The 19,332-nt window shown below is 41.1% G+C and overlaps 2 protein-coding genes across 2 annotated transcripts in view; one reads left to right on the top strand and one right to left on the bottom strand.

Moving 5' to 3' along the window:
* Window positions 1–2,143: 2,143 nt before the first annotated feature.
* Window positions 2,144–15,200, bottom strand: LOC120059213 (dnaJ homolog subfamily C member 11). Its single transcript, XM_039008083.1, has 16 exons — window positions 15,101–15,200; window positions 14,331–14,460; window positions 14,083–14,156; window positions 13,836–13,937; window positions 13,617–13,745; window positions 13,376–13,498; window positions 13,125–13,198; window positions 12,782–12,971; window positions 12,589–12,674; window positions 12,321–12,437; window positions 3,998–4,153; window positions 3,685–3,754; window positions 3,442–3,499; window positions 3,198–3,340; window positions 2,783–2,912; window positions 2,144–2,637 (listed from the first exon to the last, which is right to left on the bottom strand). Exons 1-16 carry the CDS (start codon window positions 15,170–15,172, stop codon window positions 2,612–2,614), a joined length of 1,680 nt encoding a protein of 559 aa, XP_038864011.1. The 5' UTR covers window positions 15,173–15,200; the 3' UTR covers window positions 2,144–2,611.
* A 1,253-nt stretch (window positions 15,201–16,453) lies between these two features.
* Window positions 16,454–19,332, top strand: part of LOC120058628 (calmodulin-binding transcription activator 1-like) — a 475,337-nt gene continuing 472,458 nt past the window's right edge. The window contains exon 1 of the mRNA XM_039007387.1: window positions 16,454–16,478. Coding sequence (XP_038863315.1) covers window positions 16,454–16,478 — 25 coding nt within the window. The remainder of the gene's footprint in view (window positions 16,479–19,332) is intronic.

Raw genomic sequence — 19,332 nt, forward strand, 5'->3', positions numbered from 1 at the left:
TGATTTCTTTTCATTTTCCCATGATGTCAAGCAAAGCGGCACTGAGTTTGAAGGTAGGCCTTGAAATACATCCACAGGTACACCTCCAATTGATTCAAATGATGTCAATTAGCCTATCAGAAGCTTCTAAAGCCATGACCTAATTTTCTAGAATTTTCCAAACTGTTTAAAGGCAGTCAACTTCTGACCCACTGGAATTGTGACACAGTGAGTTAAGTAAAATAATCTGTCTGTAAACAGTTGTTGGAAAAATGACTTGTCACGCACAAAGTAGATGTCCTAAACGACTTGCCAAAACTATAGTTTGTTAACAAGAAATGTGTGGAATGGTTGAAAAACTAGTTTTAATGATTCCAACCTAAGTATGTAAACTTCCAACTTTAACTGTATAAATGGCATTTCATAAACACATACACTACCGGTGAAAAGTTTTAGAACACATATAAGGGTTTTTCTTTACTTTTACTCTTTTCTACATTGTAGAATAATAGTGAAGACATCAAAACTATGAAATAACACACATGAAATTATATAGTAACCAAAAAAAGTGTTAAATGAAAATATAGTTTAGATTTCAGATTCTTCAAATAGCCACGCTTTGATGACAGCTTTGCACACTCTTGGCATTCTCTCAACCAGCTTCATGAGGTAGTCACCTGGAGTGCATTTTCATTAACAGGTGTGCCTTAATATAAGTTCCTTTGTGGAATTTCTTTCCTTAATGCGTTTGAGGCAATCAGTTGTGTTGTGACAAGGTAGGGTTGGTATACAGAAGATAGCCCTAGTTGGTAAAAGATCAAGTCCATCTCAAATAAGCAAACAGAAATGACAGTGCCTCATTACTTTAAGACATGCAGGTCAGTCAATCTGGAAAATTTCAAATGCAGTCGCAAAAACCATCAAGAGCTATGATGAAACTGGCTCTTGTGAGGACCGCCACAGGAAAGGAAGAACCCAGAGTTACCTCTGCTGCAGAGGAGTTACCAGCCTCAGAAATTGCAGCCCAAATACATCTCAACATCAACTGTGGTGTTATGGTGCTTTGCTGCTGACACTGATTTACTTAGAATTCAAGGCACACTTAAGGAGCATGGCTACCACAGAATTCTGCAGCGATACGCCATCCCATCTGCTTTGCCGGACTATAATTTGTTTTTCAACAGGACAATCAATCAAATTTATTCATAAAGCCCTTCTTACATCAGCTGATGTCACAGTGCTGTACACAAACCCAGCCTAAAACCCCAAACAGCAAGCAATGCAGGTGTAGAAGCACCTCCATTCTGTGTAAGGGCTATTTTACCGTGGAGTGCTGCATCAGATCACCTGGCCTCGACCATCCCCCGACCTCGACCAAATTGAGATGGTTTGGGATGTGTCGGACCGCAGAGTGAAGGAAAAGCAGCCAACAAGTGCTCAGCGTATGTGGGATCTCCTTCAAGAATGTTGGAATAGCATTCCAGGTGAAGCTGGTTGAGAGTTTTTTTTTTTTTTTGCATATCTGTCATCAAGGCAAAGGATGGCTATTTGAATAACAAATACAAAATACATTTTGATTTGTTTAACACTTTTTTGTTTACATGATTCCATATGTTTATTTCAGTTTTGAGGGCTTCACTATTATTCTCCAATGTAGAAAATAAAGAAAGAACAAGGAATGAATAGTGTTCTGAAACTTTTGACTGGTAGTGTACTTTTTCTAATATATTCCCATCTGTCAAGTTACCTTAACTTGAGACTACAGTGAATTAGATCTAAAATGTCAACAGTAAACCACTCAAATTACATAACTGAATATAGGCCTACACCTGGTCTGTTATTTTCTGTACTTCTAAGTACAGTATGTCATATCAGAGTGTGATTTTATACTGCATGAGAAGGGAGATAGTCAGCCTTGTACTATTCACTAATCGGTCAGGCACTGGGCACCCAGATGTCATAGGCTTATCAATTGATCTCCTGACAGTGCAAACCATACAGGTGGGGCACACTTCCAATCATCTTTGGGTTTATCTTTTGACAAATTTGATAATTTTGTACAAATGTGCAGGCCAATAATCCTTATACTCTTGTATCATTATTTATATTTCAGAAAGCACATTAGTTTGTTTAATAAAAAAAAAGTTAAAAAATAAACTAAATATTGTGACTAAATATTGTTTCAAGCTCAATTTCCCAAATGAGTTATTTCAGCTTGAAAAATATTGACTTTAATAATATGGCATATACAGAGATGCATTCATACCTTCAATAGGGTCACATAGGCACTGCAGTGTTAGTACAGTACTGAGTCAGACATTACAAGCCATACCTGAAAGGGGAGTACTTTAAAGATTCATAGACTACTGTAGGCTGAGGAAAGCGAGATTATGACCATCCTATTTTTAGAGTGAATTTAGACTTTAGACTGAATTTCATTCAAAAGGGCAACCCCTGCTGAGTACATTTCTGACATGTCTCATCGGCATAATTAGATGAACAACATGAAGGTGGATATGCATGACTTTTTAGGGCACAACGAGTAACTCCGTGTCTCTACAATACGAGTCTGTCCATCCATTGTCAAAGTTTAACATTGTGTCATGTCCCATTTGGTCCAGAAAAGAGGCTCCTATGTGTCAGCATCAATCCTGTGAGCTACATGAGAAAAAAAGAAAAGAAATAACAAAACCAAGAACAAATCTATGAAACACATTCAATTGAAAATCTTGAATACAAATACACTGTATTGTAAGAAATGTAACTGATTTAGTTTAGCAGACACATTGATAAGGCTACCTACATTGTTTTGGTATCCTGAGTGCTTCCCCATCAGGGGAGAGAACTTGATGCATCACCCCCCGGAACTGATACAGGACTTTCAGGCTCTTCTCCTCCCCCACACAGGGGTCATAGAACCCAGGTAATCCAGTCTGGGAGAACAACACAATAACATCAGTCATCATCACAGACCTGTCAACACTACTTTCTACGCCTAAGGCGGTTTATAGTTTCAAGGTGAGTTTCTGTAATCACACAATTGCAGTAGCATTAGCAGTACCATGATCAGTATCATAATCTGAAAAATGTTAATCGACAAATTACTCAACTGACATTTTGCATTCTCATGCAAAAAAAAAAAAAAGAGGGAATTTTTGTATTCAGACATTCAGGGCAACTGAGCTATGATAGTTAGTCCAGTAACTTTAGCTGTATACCTTTGTAGCCTCGGTGAGTATGAGCTTGGAGTCCTTCACCAGGCATTGCAGTGGAACAGACACATCAATAACCTTTGCCCGCTCATGCCTCCGACTGTTGTCGGTCACAAACTTGCCATACCAAGCGTTGAGGATGATGAGACCTGATCCAGGACATAACATCCTGTCAGCATGTTGAGTCAATCAACTAGTTTAATATAAGTTTGATATGTTTTCTGATGCTGACAGAAGCCCATTTACTTACCCATTCTGGATTCCTCAGTTTCAATGATCCTGCGCACAGACTCCTGCATTAGCAAAACCTTCAGCAGATAAGAGAGATGTCAGATCAAGTTGCTAAAATTCACACAAAAAAGGAGACCAATAGAGCATCCAGTCCTAGTGTTTTAATCATGTGTAAAATGTATTTGCTTGACACCAATATACATTATGTATGTCTATGAGGAGAAATTGTTTCTGTGTCTATAAGGAGACATCGTGCACTCACAGCAGATTCTGCCTCTTGCTTTTTCCTAGCAATGTCTGAGGCTGAACTCTCCCGGTGCTTCTCCAGGTCCCTATACAGTGGAGAGAAATAATGGAATAATTAGGAGAGCTTTACAAGATTTCATTGCACACAATTTGTTTACTACTACTTCTATTAGTAAAGCCAAGCTAGGATGCTGTAAGGCCATCACACACTTTCCCATTATGTGTTTTAGGTAGGTTGACAGAAAGTAGTAAGTACGCATTTTGAGCAATTTAAATACTGTCAGAGTCACACAGACTAACATTAACTGTAGATAAGTGGGCAATCTTACTGTTCCTGCTGGGCACGCACGTAGGGCCTTATGATGAGTCTCTGGATAGCGAGGTAGAAGATGAGTGGTCCAACCGTGGCGTAGAACACTGCACTGGGTAGGAGCTGGTCAGTCAGATGGATGGGGAAGAAATATGTCTGGCTGGCACGGTTCAGCCTGCACAAATAAGATGCATCAACAATAACCATGTTTCGATCCAAATATTTTTATGAGAGTTAAATACCTGAGTAAACTCTAAATGTCGACAGAACCAAATATGCTAGACAGGTGTGGATATTTTTTTGTTTGGTGAAATAGATCATGCAACAAATGGCAGTGGAAATGTTTTCTTGCGCATTTGGTGATAGAAAAAACAATGTCGCCGTAAACTTGCCGCAGTCACCGTTAGCAATGTTGTGGGGTCCCCCCACTACGACTTGGAAAAGCATGTCGAGTTTTAGGCTACATAAGAAATAAGTAATAATGGACATCACAGGGTGCTGAAAGTGCATGGTGATGAGCTTAATGCTCCTTTCCAATAAATATTGGGGGTCTTCATTTGTATGCTGGTGACATGATGATCGCTGCTTGGCTGCCAATTGGCAAATGATCTTGCTGTTATCCATAATCTCATGATGTACCCTCTTCACTGGATCTGCAAACTGTTGGCTAGAGTGCAAGTACCAAGACCAGAGCAGACACATTTGCTATTTATTGCAGACATTTTGTGCCAAAACCATCGACAGAGATGGAATGGAAACAGAGAGCACTGTTTTTTATTTGGACTACGTCATTACGCACAGCCTTTTATTAGCAAATGTATTCAAAATAAAAAACTGAAATACAACATTTACCTAAGTATTCAGACCCTTTACTCAGTACTTTGTTGAAGCACCTTTGGCAGTGATTACAGCCGTGAGTCTTCTTGGATATGACGCAACAAGCTTGGCACACCTGTATTTGGGGAGTTTATCCCATTGTTCTCTACAGATCCTCTCAAACTCTGTCAGGTTGCACAGCTATTTTCAGGTCTCTCCAGAGATGTTTGATCGGGTTCAAGTTCGGACTCTAGCTGGGCCACTCAAGGACATTCAGAGACTTGTCTCAAAGTCACTCCTGCATTATCTTAGCTGTGTGCTTAGAGTCGTTGTCCTGTTGAAAGGTGAACCTTTGCCCCAGTCTGAGGTCCTGAGCGCTCTGGAGCAGGTTTTCATCAAGGATCTCTCTTGTACTTTGCTCCGATCATCTTTCCCTCAATCCTGACTAGTCTCCCAGTACCTGAAAAACATCCCCATAGCATGATGCTTCCGCCACCACCATGCTCCACTGTAGGGATTGTATTGGCCAGGTGATGAGCGTGCCTGGTTTCCTCCAGACGTGATGCTTGGCATTCAGGCAAAATATTACAATCTTGGGTTCATCAGACCATAGAATCTTGTTTCTCATGGTCTGAGAGTCTTTTAGGTGTCTTTTGGCAAACTCCAAGTGGGCTGTCATGTGTCTTTTACTGAGGAGTGGCTTCCGTCTGGCCACTACCATAAAAGGCCTAAAAGCTCTCCCATTTCCACAGAGGAACTCTGGAGCTCTGTCAGAGTGACCATTGGGTTCATGGTCACCTCCCTGACCAAGGCCCTTATCACACGATTGCTCAGCTTAGTGTGCTGGCACTAAGACCACACTATAGAAGGCCATAAGCAAACAAGAAAACTGCCCATCCAGAAGCGGTGCCCCTAGTGGCCGGGGACTTTAATGCAGGCAAACTTAAATCCGGTTTACAAATCTGCATACAAAGCTCGCCCTCCCTTTGGCAAATCTGACCATAATTCTATCCTCCTGATTTCTGGTTACAAGCAAAACCTAAAGCAGGAAGCACCAGCGACTCACTCAATGCAGAAGTGGTCAGATGATGTGGATTCTACGCTACAGGACAGTTTTGCTTGCCCATACTGGAATATGTTCCGGGATTCAGCCAATGGCATTGAGGAGTATACCACCTCAGTCAACGGCTTCATCAATAAGTGCTTCGACGACGTCCCCACCACAGTGATCGTACGTACATATCCCAACCAGAAGTCATGGATTACAGGTAACATCCGCATCGAGCTATAGGCTAGAGCTGCCTCTTTCAATCCGAACACCTGTAAGAAATCCCACTAGGCCCTGAGACAAACCATCAAACACGCAAAGCGTCAATACAGGATTAAGATTGAATCCAACTACACCGGCTCTGACGCTCGTTGGATGTGCTAGGGCCTGAAAACTATTACGGACTACAAAGGGAAACTCAGCCACGAGCTGCCCAGTGACGCGAGCGTACCAGACATGCTAAATGCCTTTTATGCTCGCTTCAAGGCAAGCAACATTGAAGCATGCATTAGGGCACCAGCTGTTCCGGACAACTGTGTGATAACACTCGGTAGCCGATGTGAGCAAGACCTTTAAACAGGTCAACATTAACAAGACAGCGGAGCCAGACGGATTACCAGGAAGTGTACTCAGGGCATGTGCGGAGCGGGCAAGTGTCTTCACTGACATTTTCAACCTCTGCCTGATCGAGTCTGTAATATCTACATGTTTCAAGCACACCACCATAGTCCCTGTGCCCAAGGAAGCAAAGGTAACTTGCATAAATGATTACCACCCCGTAGCACTCATGTCAGTAGCCATGAAGTGCTTTGAAAGGCTGGTCATGGCTCACAACAGCATTCCCGGACACCCTAGACCCACTCCAATTCACATACCACCCCAACAGATCAACAGATGATGCAATCTCTATTGCACTCAACACTGCCCTTTCCCACTTGGACCAAAGGAACATCTGTGTGAGAATGCTGTTCATTGACTACAGCTCAGCGTTCAACACCATAGTGCCCACAAAGCTCATCACTAAGCTAAGGACCCTAGTACTAAACACCTCCCTCTGCAACTGGATCCAGGTGGTAAGGGTAGGCAACATGTCTGCCACGCTGATCCTCAACACTGGGGCCCTACAGGGGTCCCCTCCTGTACTCCCTGTTCACCCACGACTAACACCATCATTAAGTTTGCTGATGACAACAGTGGTAGGCCTGGTTACCGACAATGATGAGACAGCCTATAGGGAGGTCAGAGACCTGGCAGTGTGGTGCTAGGACAACAACCTCTTCCTCAATGTGCGCAAGACAAAGGAGCTGATCGTGGACTACAGGAAAAGGCGGGCCGAACAGGCCCACATTAACATCGACTGGGCTGTAGTGGAGCGGGTTGAGAGATTCAAGTTCCTTTGTGTCCACATCACCAACGAACTATCATGGTCCAAACACACCAAGACAGTCGTGAAGAGGGCATGACAACACCTTTCCCCCTCAGGAGACTGAAAAGATTTGTCATGGGTCCCCAGATCCTCAAAAAGTTCTACAGCAGCACAATCGAGAGCATCCTGACCGGTTGGCTTGTCACCTAAAACTTTTACAGATGCACAATTGAGAGCATCTTGTCAGGCTGCATCACCGCCTGGTACGGCAACTGCACCGCCCACAACCGCATGGCTCTCCAGAGGGTGATGCGGTCTGCACAACGCATCCCTGGGGGCAAACTACCTGCCCTCCAGGACACCTACAGCACAGGAAGGCTAAAAAGATCAAAGACAACAACCACCCGAACCACTAACTGTTCACCCCGCTATCCTCCAGAAGGCAAGGTCAGTACAGGTGCATTAAAACTGGGATTGAGAGACTGAAAAATAGCTTCTCTCTCAAGGCTATCAGACTGTTAAATAGCCATCACTAGCACAGCGAGGCTGCTGCCTACATAGACTTGAAATAATTGGCCACTTTAATAAATGGAACACTAGTCACTTTTAATGTCACTTTAATAATGTTTACATATCTTGCATTACTCATCTCATATGTGTGTACTGTATTTTATACTATCTACTGTATCTTAGTCTATGCCGCTCTGACATTACTCGTCCATATATTTATATATTCTTAATTCAATTCCTTTACTTAGATTTCTGTGTATTAAGTATTTGTTGTGAAATTGTTATATATTGCTGCATTGTCGGAACTAGAAGCACAAGCATTTCGCTACACCCGCAATAACATCTGCTAAACATGACCAATTAAATTTGATCTCCTTCTTTCCGAATGCACTGTATATCATGTTTTTGTTCATATTGAACTATTTATCAATGATTAAACATACCGCAAGTCCTTACGTTTTATAAATTGTTTTAAAGTTGGAGTCAACGATATGACGTGGATGCACAAACTAAGCAGCATAGTGGGTCAATTTACGCAACAACTAAGAGAGTTGGAGTATGAGGCAAAACTTCGGCTGTTTTGTCCGGTGGTAACCACATTGTAAGAGCGTAAAGTGAACCCGTGCACATGCGCAGTGTGTGCGCGAGAGCGAGGTCATCGCAATCTGCGGTGCTGCCCCTGCAACTTCATTTAGCTGACTCTACCTTTAAGTACTTCGGGTGAGCAAGCAAATACTTCGCCTCCCTCCCAGTAATGAGTACTGTCGTAGAATTGCAAACAGCTGTAACTACACATTTGGCAGCCCTGCCCTTTGTCTGACTCCTGTCCCTCCTATCGCCATGGTACACCTTCCTGAAAACAATGGCACTATACATTGCTTAAACCTTTTCTGCCAGTTCATGTCCTAAAAGACTAGAATGTTCCAATGCGGTTAGCCAAAAAGATGACATTCTTCATTCAAATATGTCACATTTCAGGTTCATCCATAACTTGCTTCCTGCTTGTAGCAGGGCATGTTTACAGGAATCGTTTTCTCTAACTAAATTCATACGATTGTGTGTGTCTGTGTGGCACGCACATGACGGAGCAAAGTGATAGTCAACTGGTGAGGAACAGGCTGTCTTGCTGTAGTGAGTTAGGTTATAAATCATGGGCTGGAGAGAAGCACAGTCTACCGTCTTCAGAATTGGATAATAATTGCTTTATTTGCCTCATCCTCCTCTCTTATTTTTAGAACACAAGGTCCACACTAGATTTTTTTTGCAAATGTATCTACAGAGCCTTCAGAAAGTATTCATAGCCCTTGACTTATTCCACATTTTGTTGTGTTACAGCCGGAATTCAAAATGGAATTCAAAAAAATTCTCACCCATCTACACACATTACTCCATAATGACAAAGTGAAACTATGTATTTAAAATTTTTCCAAATGTATTGTAATACAGAAATCTAATTTACATAAGTATTTACACCACTAAGTCAATACATGTTAGAATCACCTTAGGCAGTGATTGTTTACAACTGTGAATCTTTCTGGGTAAGTCTAACATGATGACCAGACCGCACGTCTGCATGCATTGATTTTATCCGCCCACACCAGACGCGATCAGGACATGCAGGTTGAAATATCAAAACGAACTCTCAACCAATTATATTAATTTGGGGACAGGTCGAAAAGCATTAAACATTTATGGCAATTTAGCTAGCTAGCTTGCTGTTGCTAGCTAATTTGTCCTGGTATATAAACATTGGGTTGTTATTTTACCTGAAATGCACAATGCCCTCTAATCCGACAATTAATCTACAGATAAAAGTGTAAACGTTTGTTTTCTAGTAATCTCTCCTCCTTCAGGCTTCAGGCTTCTTCTTTGGACTGGCACCAACTTTAAAAGGTACATTATCACAACTGACTGGAGTGTGGACCTCAGTTCAACTTTCAATCACCCACGTGGGTATATGCTCCTAAAAACCAATGAGAAGATGGGAGAGGCAGAACTTGCAGTGCGTCGAGCGTCACAAATAGAAGCAAGTTCTATTTTAGCACCTGGCCACACAGAAGCTAGCAAGCAGTGTGAGTGGAATGATTGAATAACATGTGTACATTTATTTTGCAACGCTCGCGCACACGACGCATCCGGTCTGGTCAGCATGTAAGAGCTTTGCACACCTGGATTGTACAATATTAGCACATAAAAATTATTCAAGCTCTGTCAAGTTGGTTGTTGATAATTGCTAGACAGTCATTTAAGTCGTCAGATTTTCAAGACGATTTAAGTCAAAACTAGGCCACTCAGGAACATTCAATGTCATTTTGGTAAGCAACTCCAGTGTATAGTTGGCCTTGTGTTTTAGGTTACTCTCCTCCTGAAAGGTACATTTTGTCTCCAAGTGTCTGTTGGAGAGCAGACTGAACCAGGTTTTCCTCTAAGATTTTGCCTTTGCTTAGCTCTATTCCATTTATGTTTATCCCCAAAAGATTCCCTAGTTCATACCCATAACACAATGCAGCCACCACTATGCTTAAAAATATGGTACTCAGTGATGTGTTATGTTACATTTCGGGCAAATCCAACGCTTTGTATTCAGGACATAAAGTTACATTTCTTTGCCACGTTTTGCAGTTTTACTTTAGTGCCTTTTTGCAAACAGGATGTATGTTTTGGGAAAAAAATATTCTGTACAGGTTTCCTTCTTTTTACTCATTTAGGTTAGTATTGTGGATGAACTATACTGAACAAAAATATAAAATGCAATGTAAAGTGTTGGTCCCATGTTTCATGAGCAGAAATAAAAGATCCCAGACATTTTCCATATGCACAAAAAGCTTGTGCACAAATTTGTTTACATCCCTGTAAGTGAGCATTTGTCATTTGCCAAGATAATCCATCTATCCGACAGGTGTTGCATATCAAGAAGCTGATTAAACAGCATGATTATTAGACAGGAATCGGGATTCGTCAAACCAGGCAATGTTTTTCCACTCCTCAATTGTCCAGTGTTGGTGATCGCATGCCCACTGGAGTCACCTTTTCTTATTTTTAGCTGACAGGAGTGGAACCCGGCATGGTCATCCGCTGCAAAAGCACATTTGCCTCTTTGTGGCCCGCCAGTTAGCTTGCACGATTCTTGCCTTTCTCCTTCGACCTCTCAACAACGAGCTGTTTTCGCACACAGGACTGTTGCTAACTGATTGCTTTTGTATTGTCGCACCATTCTCGGTAAACCCTAGACCATGGGGTATTTAACTCTTACCCTACGAGGTCCGAAGCCTGCTGGTTCTGTTCTACCGGATTATTAATTGTACACACCTGGTGTCCGAGGTCTAATTCAGTCCGTGATTAGAGGGGAACAATGAAAAAACGCAGTGGAACTGGCTTCGAGGTCCAGAGTTGAGTTTGAGGGCCCTAGACACCCATGAATCCGACAGAGAGAAACAATATTTTCTGACTGGACATTTTGTGCTCTGTATATAACTTTTACTCAAATAGACTATAGCAAATAGGATAGGCAAAGTAGTCGGAATATCACTCGTGTGCTGCCTGACTCCGTTCTTTACTGCACAGCGCCAGTCAAGTTCAAATATGCTAAACCAACGTCTGTCACATCAAGATGCCGTTACCATCTATGATGGCTGTCAATCATTGTTGTTACTAAGTGAAGCTACTGCACCCTGTCTTTGTCCAACTGTGTTTTGACTGCAGTTACTACGGTTTACCATCAGGCTCAGAGTTCAGAAAACTTTAATGCCGTTTTACTGTTTGCATAGTTACTGCTCTTTGCAGAGTAGTAGTGACAGGTTTTGGGGGATATAGAGATATCTATTTAATATATTAATAATAAAAAATATAACTATGTGTCCCTACGTTTTATGTCATTGGTGTTACCACCTTGAAAATCACTAATTAAAAAGATATAAGGGCCTTGAGCATTCAATCCAGTGGCAACCTTATCAGGGGAGGGGTATATTTGAAAGAAAAGGATTAGCTAATCACTATTTTAGCATGTAATACATTTTAGGATTCCATTGATAATTTGGTGTGTCTAAATGCAAAGTGTCATTGGTGTCCTCAATTTAAATGAAGGGAAATTACATGATCAATGATATCACTTCAGTAAATTATTTTCAAAGGGTTAACGACCTTAGCTTTGAGCACCTGTGACCTCCATTTTAGAAAATCCTTAATTACCTAAAATGTGTCTCTGGTGTTACTACTCCTACTGGTGGCACAATGATATGATAAAAATATTTAAAGTCTTTAATCTACCATATTAGCTGATTTAGAAGGGTAAGATATATCAAATACATTTAACTAAAACAATCTTGAAAAATAAAGTAAATATTTTCCAATATGCCATGCCACCACAATTCAAGAACAACCCAGATGCCTTGTGCCAACAACTACTGTACTGAGATAGTTAGGTTAAAAGGAAAATTTACTAGTAAAAGGCATAAGCTGACGGAAAATGTTGTATAGAGGTGCTGTTTAAGGGAGAGTAAACCATAAAAATTAAAAGTTGCACAATAATTATGCTCCCAAACATTTAATTAGTATAGCAACCAACGTTTCGGCACACCTAGAAGAAAACTGAGCCATACTTACTTTATCTTGAGGGAGACTCCTTGAGGTACTCCTACACTGACGGTTGCCCCCAGGACACTGTGCCGACTGATCTTCCTCTCTGCACCGTACTCCACCACTGTCCCAAAAAAGCCTGATCTACAAGACAATGACAGACAGTCAGCAAGTCTTCCCATGTTGTCAGTGGCCTGACCTGATGATTTATAATAAAGGTTTCAGTTCTAAGATTCAATGGCCTTCATTTACCAAAATAAACAAAGGCTAAAATCTTATCATGAAGTGGACATACTTGATTGAGCCCTTGACCTTGGTCTGTTCATCGTCCTGGAACTTGTACTGGTAGCTCATCATCATGAAGGAGTGAGGGATCCCAAGCTGCAGAGGGCCAACAAATACAGTTAGGAGAGGAAATGGAGAATACATCCACAACAGATAGTCCCTTCTTATACTACAATTGCTGTATATAATGATCTTATGCTGACCTGCATGGCAAAGGTGAAGTGGCTGGTCTTGGTGTCCCTGACGATGCTGGTGTTCATGGAAGACTGGGTGCCCCAGCGCCATTGCAGGTAACCCATGGTGTTCTTGTCCAGGTGCCGAGCCAGCACCGTGGTGCAACCAGGTCGCACGCCCCGGGATGAGAACTGGAGTCCACACTGAGCAGTCACAAAGCTGGAGAAAAACAACAGTCATTCTTCAGTTTAGGTCTTCAGACTGGAGAAAAACAACTTTCATTCTACTGTATGTCTTTTCTGATTCAACTATAGCCCAAACACAATTGGATGCAGCTTTACAGATTTCAAATGTTCTGGAATCTTGACTTACCAGCGAGCAGTGAGGTTGCGGAATATCTTCATTCCTAAGAGGGGCCCGTGTGAGTCTCCTGCCCCGAACTCTACCTGGATAGGTACACAAATATATAAGCTCTCACATTGGACTACTCAGTGTAAAATAAAACACAAATGTGATAATTGTTTGTTTTATGTAGTGTAGGTGTGTGAGCATGTGAAAGCACTAGCTTGCAGTGTGTGAGTGATATGTAGGTAGAAATTGTAAATGATTAAGTGGTTCCTGACCTCCCCCCATCCCTTAGCAGAGGTGACTCTCCGTAGTGCCAGGTTAATGTTTCCTCCTCCGTTTCCGTTGTGGGTTGACAGGGAGCCAGAGAGAACAGCTGTGTCTGTGGTGGTGAGGGGGGCCTGCAGTAGGTAACAAATAACAATACTCCTGATTATCCAATGTGATGGTCCATCAGCCATACTTTTACCCACAGTGACTTTTCCCCATTTTCAAACCCATTTCAAGCTTTTCTATTACCTCTATGGATTGTGATATGTGCATCTTGTTGATCTCAACATGTGGGAAGCCCCCTCCGGGCAAAACCTTGTAATCCTCCTCATAGCGATCAAAGAGGTCTGTGGCATCTACACCCACACTGATCATCCCCTGAATGAGACACCATCACATTAATAATTGATCATGTAATAGCAGGGTTTCAGTCATATAGTTACTAATACATTAGCAACACACACAAACCTTGGGATTGGTCCTCTGCTGTAGCCGTCTCTCCTCCCTCTCTCTCTGCAGACGCTCAAACTCCTCTCGGATCTCTACTGGAGTTCTTTTTCTCTCCACCACCTGGAATCAGTATACCATTTGAGCCATTGCTGCCTGATGATCAGCGACACTCATTACCTTGACAATGAAAATATATAGTACTTTTCATGCCACAGTAGCCTATGTATGTTATAAATACAAGCCAATGAGAAACTGCTGGACTAACCTCCCATCCTTCAACATCCAGCCCTCTCTTGCCATAGATGTCATAGATGGCTCGTAACTGTGGGTCACTTAGGACTACAGCGAGAAACATGCAACTGATCAGTTTCAATGAAAGGTACACATGCATACAATCCTGCATACAATCCTGGGCAGAGACAATAATAGGTAAGTTGAGCTAAATGTTCAGCTGAAACAGAGCAAAATCATGATGGTAAATGACATGAAGTCCCAGTCTAGGATTCATCTTACCCTCATAAGCTTGATGCACTAGGTTAAAGAGCTGTTCTGCCTGCCTCTTTAATTCTGGGTCTCTGTGCTTGTCTGGGTGGTAGAGCATGCACAGTCGCCTGTATGATCCCTTCAGCTCCTCCTGTGTCGCCTAATGGACGAACAGAAGAAAAAGTGAGAATGTCAACTTACTTGTAAGAATGTACTAGTTAGTTAATATGATTCCACTTACAGTTATGCAAAGTCACTAAGTTCAGTGCAGTGTTGCCTTGGCTTCTTTGACATTGCAAGTAGACATATACATCTTTACAAATAGGTTTAAAAGTGACAACACCTAAAATGAGATGCTGGAATTGAGGCCTGACTATGACGGGTGGCAAGCCAAGCAGCTAGTCTTTGCTTCGCAGAAACAAACTTGCATGCATTTGAAAGCTGGCCATTTTCTCGTCTACTCAGAACCAAACCTCTCGTGAGCAGTGGCATCCTGACAGTTACTGGATTTGGTTCTAGTGGAGAGAGTTGGGATGTTTGGCTTCTGGTGCCAGTGGCAGGCTTTACCAGGGCGCATCCTCTTAAATTCTATAAATATTGCCTTACGCTAGCCACATTTTACAGAACAGTCCGAAATCAATGATAAGCGAGGGTCAACTGACTTAGCTAGCTAGCTTAGCTGGATAGCAAAACGGGAAGCCGCTTCAATTTGTTCCAGAAAACTTTAACAAATTAATCAAACCGACTATGAAAACACTTCTCAAAACAAACACATCCAACAGGATCCAAACATGCACTACCTCTCTTCTGACATTAAGTAAAGAATAGTAATCGTTGTTGTCGATTTCATCGTCTTCCAAGGCCGGCGCCATGTTTACAACCTTTCATCTCCACTTCCGCTATGTCTCTGTGCAACACTTACGCTGTTGTTGCCACCTTGTGGACTGGATGTCTTTATCAAGCGCGCCTATAAACATTTTTGACAGCGTCCAAAACCAGCGCACCAGAAATATTAGAAATAACTTTTAATCGCGCAAATTAGACTATATAAATCAATTTGATCCATAATGTGCCTCAAACGGGTGTTTTAGAACATGCCATAGAGTTCAATAACAAAATAGTGCTTAGTCCTAAGGGAAGATGTTCAGTTAAAAATCGCAACAAAAAATACATTTGGCAACTGTTTGGCAACTGCTTAATAAATAATTGGGTAGGCTTAATGGGCGCAATGCATCTCTCTCAGCTTGCTTTACAGGTCAGATTTGTGAAAACTCACACTTTGAGTCTGCCTGTCCTTGTTACAACGTTACACAGTTGTTAAATGACTCATCCAATTACATAATTACGTGGGATAATACACTTGATTACGGCTAAATTAAATATTTGGGTAAAGAAAAATATATACCATATTCAGTGCATTGTGCACATTATGCTTTTTCATTCCTTTTTATATATTTTTCGGAATAAAGATTCAATGCCTGTCTTGTACTTCTGAATAGTGACTTAAGGACTTAGATTTTTTTCTCAGTGGTATTTGCTCCGTTTGCGATACTGCTCTGTTGACATCATCTGCCTTCTTGCTGAATGGAGCTGTCTTTTCAGCACCTCTCCGTCTGGGCCTGTCTCTAGCAGAGCCACATAGTACATGTACATGTCTATCATTTAGCCTATATAAAACACTTACACATGTATCTATATGCTTTTATTGTGTTGCATAAGCTAAATGGTTGACTTTATGACATTATTGTATTTAGCCAAATCTTAGCAATATACATTTAAATCTGACTTCATGCTCAATTCCAAATATTGTTTCAACATAACAGTTCACCACATCAGATTTTGTTTCGAGTAGACTAAACACTAATTGTTAGTCCATTCCAAAACCGATTGGCAGATATCCTTTCGAGGTGTAGTTAAATAATACCTTTTGGCCAATGACGTGTTCTGGTAATTGCATTGGATGGTTATTTTTCTTGATGTCACTAGCCATTCCAGAGTTTCATTGTCAGTCATTGCCTCACAACCAATGGTAAGTTTGCATTGGCTGGACTCGCTGCTGCTCCTCGAGTCCCTCCTCGTGCTGTCCTCGCCGCGTGCACGCGCGTGGTACCCACGGTCGTGAGGAGGAGGAGGATGTTGCGCGCGAAGGGGAAATGGCTGCCGAAAACAAGCCGGAAGGTAAGAGCGATATAATGGGATTAATTTACCAGTATGACAACTATGTGATATACAAGATTATAAAGTCAGACAATGGTGACATACATGATAAGAGACGGGGAGTTTTTAAAAGAATCGCACTCTGATATTTCTTCCGAAATATATTTCTTCCGAAATACTAGGCAGCTAAACGTGGATACAACATTACCTAGCCAGCTAATATCTGCTAGCTTTCTACCCAGATATACCCGTCTACACATGATAAAAACAACGAGACAAAATAGCCAGCATGATCAAAGAACCGAATTGAAGAATCCTATTTTATTCCAGATTCAGTTCAGTGAAGCAGCAAGCTAAGTAGTTTACAACCAAGCTAAGTTAATGACAACATGTCATTGCCATCGACCAACTTCTCTTCCATTTATCCAGTTTTGAAAATGTTGTTTTTATTACATAAATGCAAGCAAGCTATTACATAGGCTATTTGACATTGCACAGCTCTAAGTTAACATCCTATGTATCAAACGTTGGATTGTAGTTTAGTTTCTTTCAAATGCATTTCAGCCATCCAGTGACCATGTCTGGTTACAAAAATGCTTGCTTGCAAGTCCTGGACAATTTTTTAAATTTACTCGACCAGTCCACCCGTTTGTTGGTTGAGGCTCCTGTACTACTCTAATTTCAAGTGGGATTTTGACTGGTTTCGATATTACAGAGACCATCATCTTATATTATTGTTCAGTTAAAAGTGGTATTTTATAATAATTTCGATGTTTGATATAGCAATCAAATATATTTTAAAGCTACGATGTTGTGCCATACACAGCTTTGGAATTGAATGCCACCAGATGTGTTTTTTTTAAGGAACAGTAAGATTCTAAAGAGCGTTTTTCTTATCTCTTAGCCAGAAAGTGTAGTTTATCTTTCTTTTTAAGGCATGATCTTAAAATGAATTTTTGATGTTCTAGTCTATTGAATATTTAAAGCTCATTTGGGTTGAAATGTGCTTCTGGTCAGGATCCATATATTGATTTGAATATGTCATTTGAGTTAGAGGGTAATACTCCTGAGTATTTGGTTACAAGTCGAAATTATAGAGTCGAAACTACAGAGGACAAGTACATAGCACATTGTCGCTTTAAAGATCAGCACCTTAGCATGAGACAGGAATGCATGCACTACAATTGACACTGTTCATGGTTGTTTTTTGAAGTGAGAGTATGACTAAACTATATTAACCTGTATTAACTATATATCTTTTTTCAAGCAATGTTTGTGATTAGTAGCCTAATTCTAGTAGAACTATTTGAAGAGTTTCATTCCAAAACGCTACATATCCATTTTTAGAAATGTTGGTAAATTAGTATTTATTGTTTAAAGAAGTTATGAAAGAGATTGATGTGTTTTTTCACCATCTAATGATGGCATGGTGTTGTTCAATGACAGACATGTATTTGGTTTAAATCTATCACTTGATGGTTTCATTTCAGAGACAAATAATCATGTTTTACTGCAAAACGCTATATATCTATCTCCCTTTACTCTCAGAGAAATGACTAGTAGTGATACGTTTTGTGACATGTCAAATGTGACAAGTAACTACATCTTTAATTAAGAACTGTACAAATTATACATTTGGGACATCAATATATACGGTGCCTTCGAAAAGTATTCAGACCATTTGACTTTTTCCACATTTTGTTACGTTACAGACTTATTCTGAAATGTATTAAATAAAACAATTTCCTCAGAAATCTACACACAACACCCCATAATGACAAAGCAAAAACATGTTGTTAGAAATGTTTGCAAATGTATTAAAAATAAAAATACAGAAATACCTTATATACATAAGTATTCAGACCCTTTGCTATGTGACTCAAAGTTGAGCTCTGTTGCATCCTGTTTCCATTGATCATCTTTGAAATGTTTCTACAACTTGATTGCAGTCCACCTGTGGTAAATTCAATTGATTGGACATGATTTGGAAAGACATACCCCTGTCTATATAAGGTCCCACAGTTGACAGTGCATGTCAGATGGTCACTCTGACAGAGCTCTAGTTCCTCTGTGGAGAGGGGAGAACCTTCCAGAATGACAACCATCTCTGCAGCACTCCACCAATCAGGCCTTTATGGTAGAGTGGCCAGATGGTAAACGGCACATGACAGCCCGCTTGGAGTTTGACAAAAGACACCTAAAGGACTCTCAGACCATGAGAAACAAGATTTTCTGGTCTGATTAAACCAAGATTGAACTCTTTGGCCTGAATGCCAAGCGTCAAGTCTGGAGGAAACCTGGCACCATCCCTACGATGAAGCATGGTGGTGGCAGCATCATGCTGTGGGGATATTTTTCAGCGAAAGGGACTGGGAGACTACTCAGGACCGAGGGAAAGATGAACGTAGCAAAGTACAGAGAGATCCTTGATGAAAACCACTCAGGACCTCACACTGGGGCGAAGGTTGACCTTCCAACAGGACAACGACCCTAAGCACACAGCCAAGACAATGATGGAGTGGCTTCGGGACAAGTCTCTGAATGTCCTTGAGTGGCCCAGCCAGAGCCTGGACTTGAACCCGATTGAACATCTCTGTAGAGACCTGAAAATAGCAGTGCAGCAACGCTCCCCATCCATCCTGACAGAGCTTGAGAGCATCTGCAGAGAAGAATTGGAGAAACTCCCCAAATACAGGTGTGCCAAGCTTGTAGAGTCATACCCAAAAAGACTCAAGGCTGTAATCTCTGCCAAAGGTGCTTCAACAAAGTACTGAGTAAAGGGTCTGAATACTTACGTGAATGTGCTATTTTAATTTTTTATAAATTCGCAAACATTTATAAAAACCTGTTTTTGCTTTGTCATTATGGGGTATTG

Source organism: Salvelinus namaycush, chromosome 14, assembly GCF_016432855.1.
Source record: "Salvelinus namaycush isolate Seneca chromosome 14, SaNama_1.0, whole genome shotgun sequence".
Classification (NCBI taxonomy): Eukaryota; Metazoa; Chordata; class Actinopteri; order Salmoniformes; family Salmonidae; genus Salvelinus; species Salvelinus namaycush.

Coding starts and splice junctions, on each gene's coding strand:
- LOC120059213 (XM_039008083.1), bottom strand. CDS start 15,172: ATGGCGCCGGCCTTGGAAGACGATGAAATCGACAACAACGATTACTAT. Junction 13,746..13,835: donor AGCAGAGGACCAATCCCAAG/GTTTGTGTGTGT, acceptor TGTCTCATTCAG/GGGATGATCAGTGTGGGTGT. Junction 3,341..3,441: donor AACTGAGGAATCCAGAATGG/GTAAGTAAATGG, acceptor GTCCTGGATCAG/GTCTCATCATCCTCAACGCT.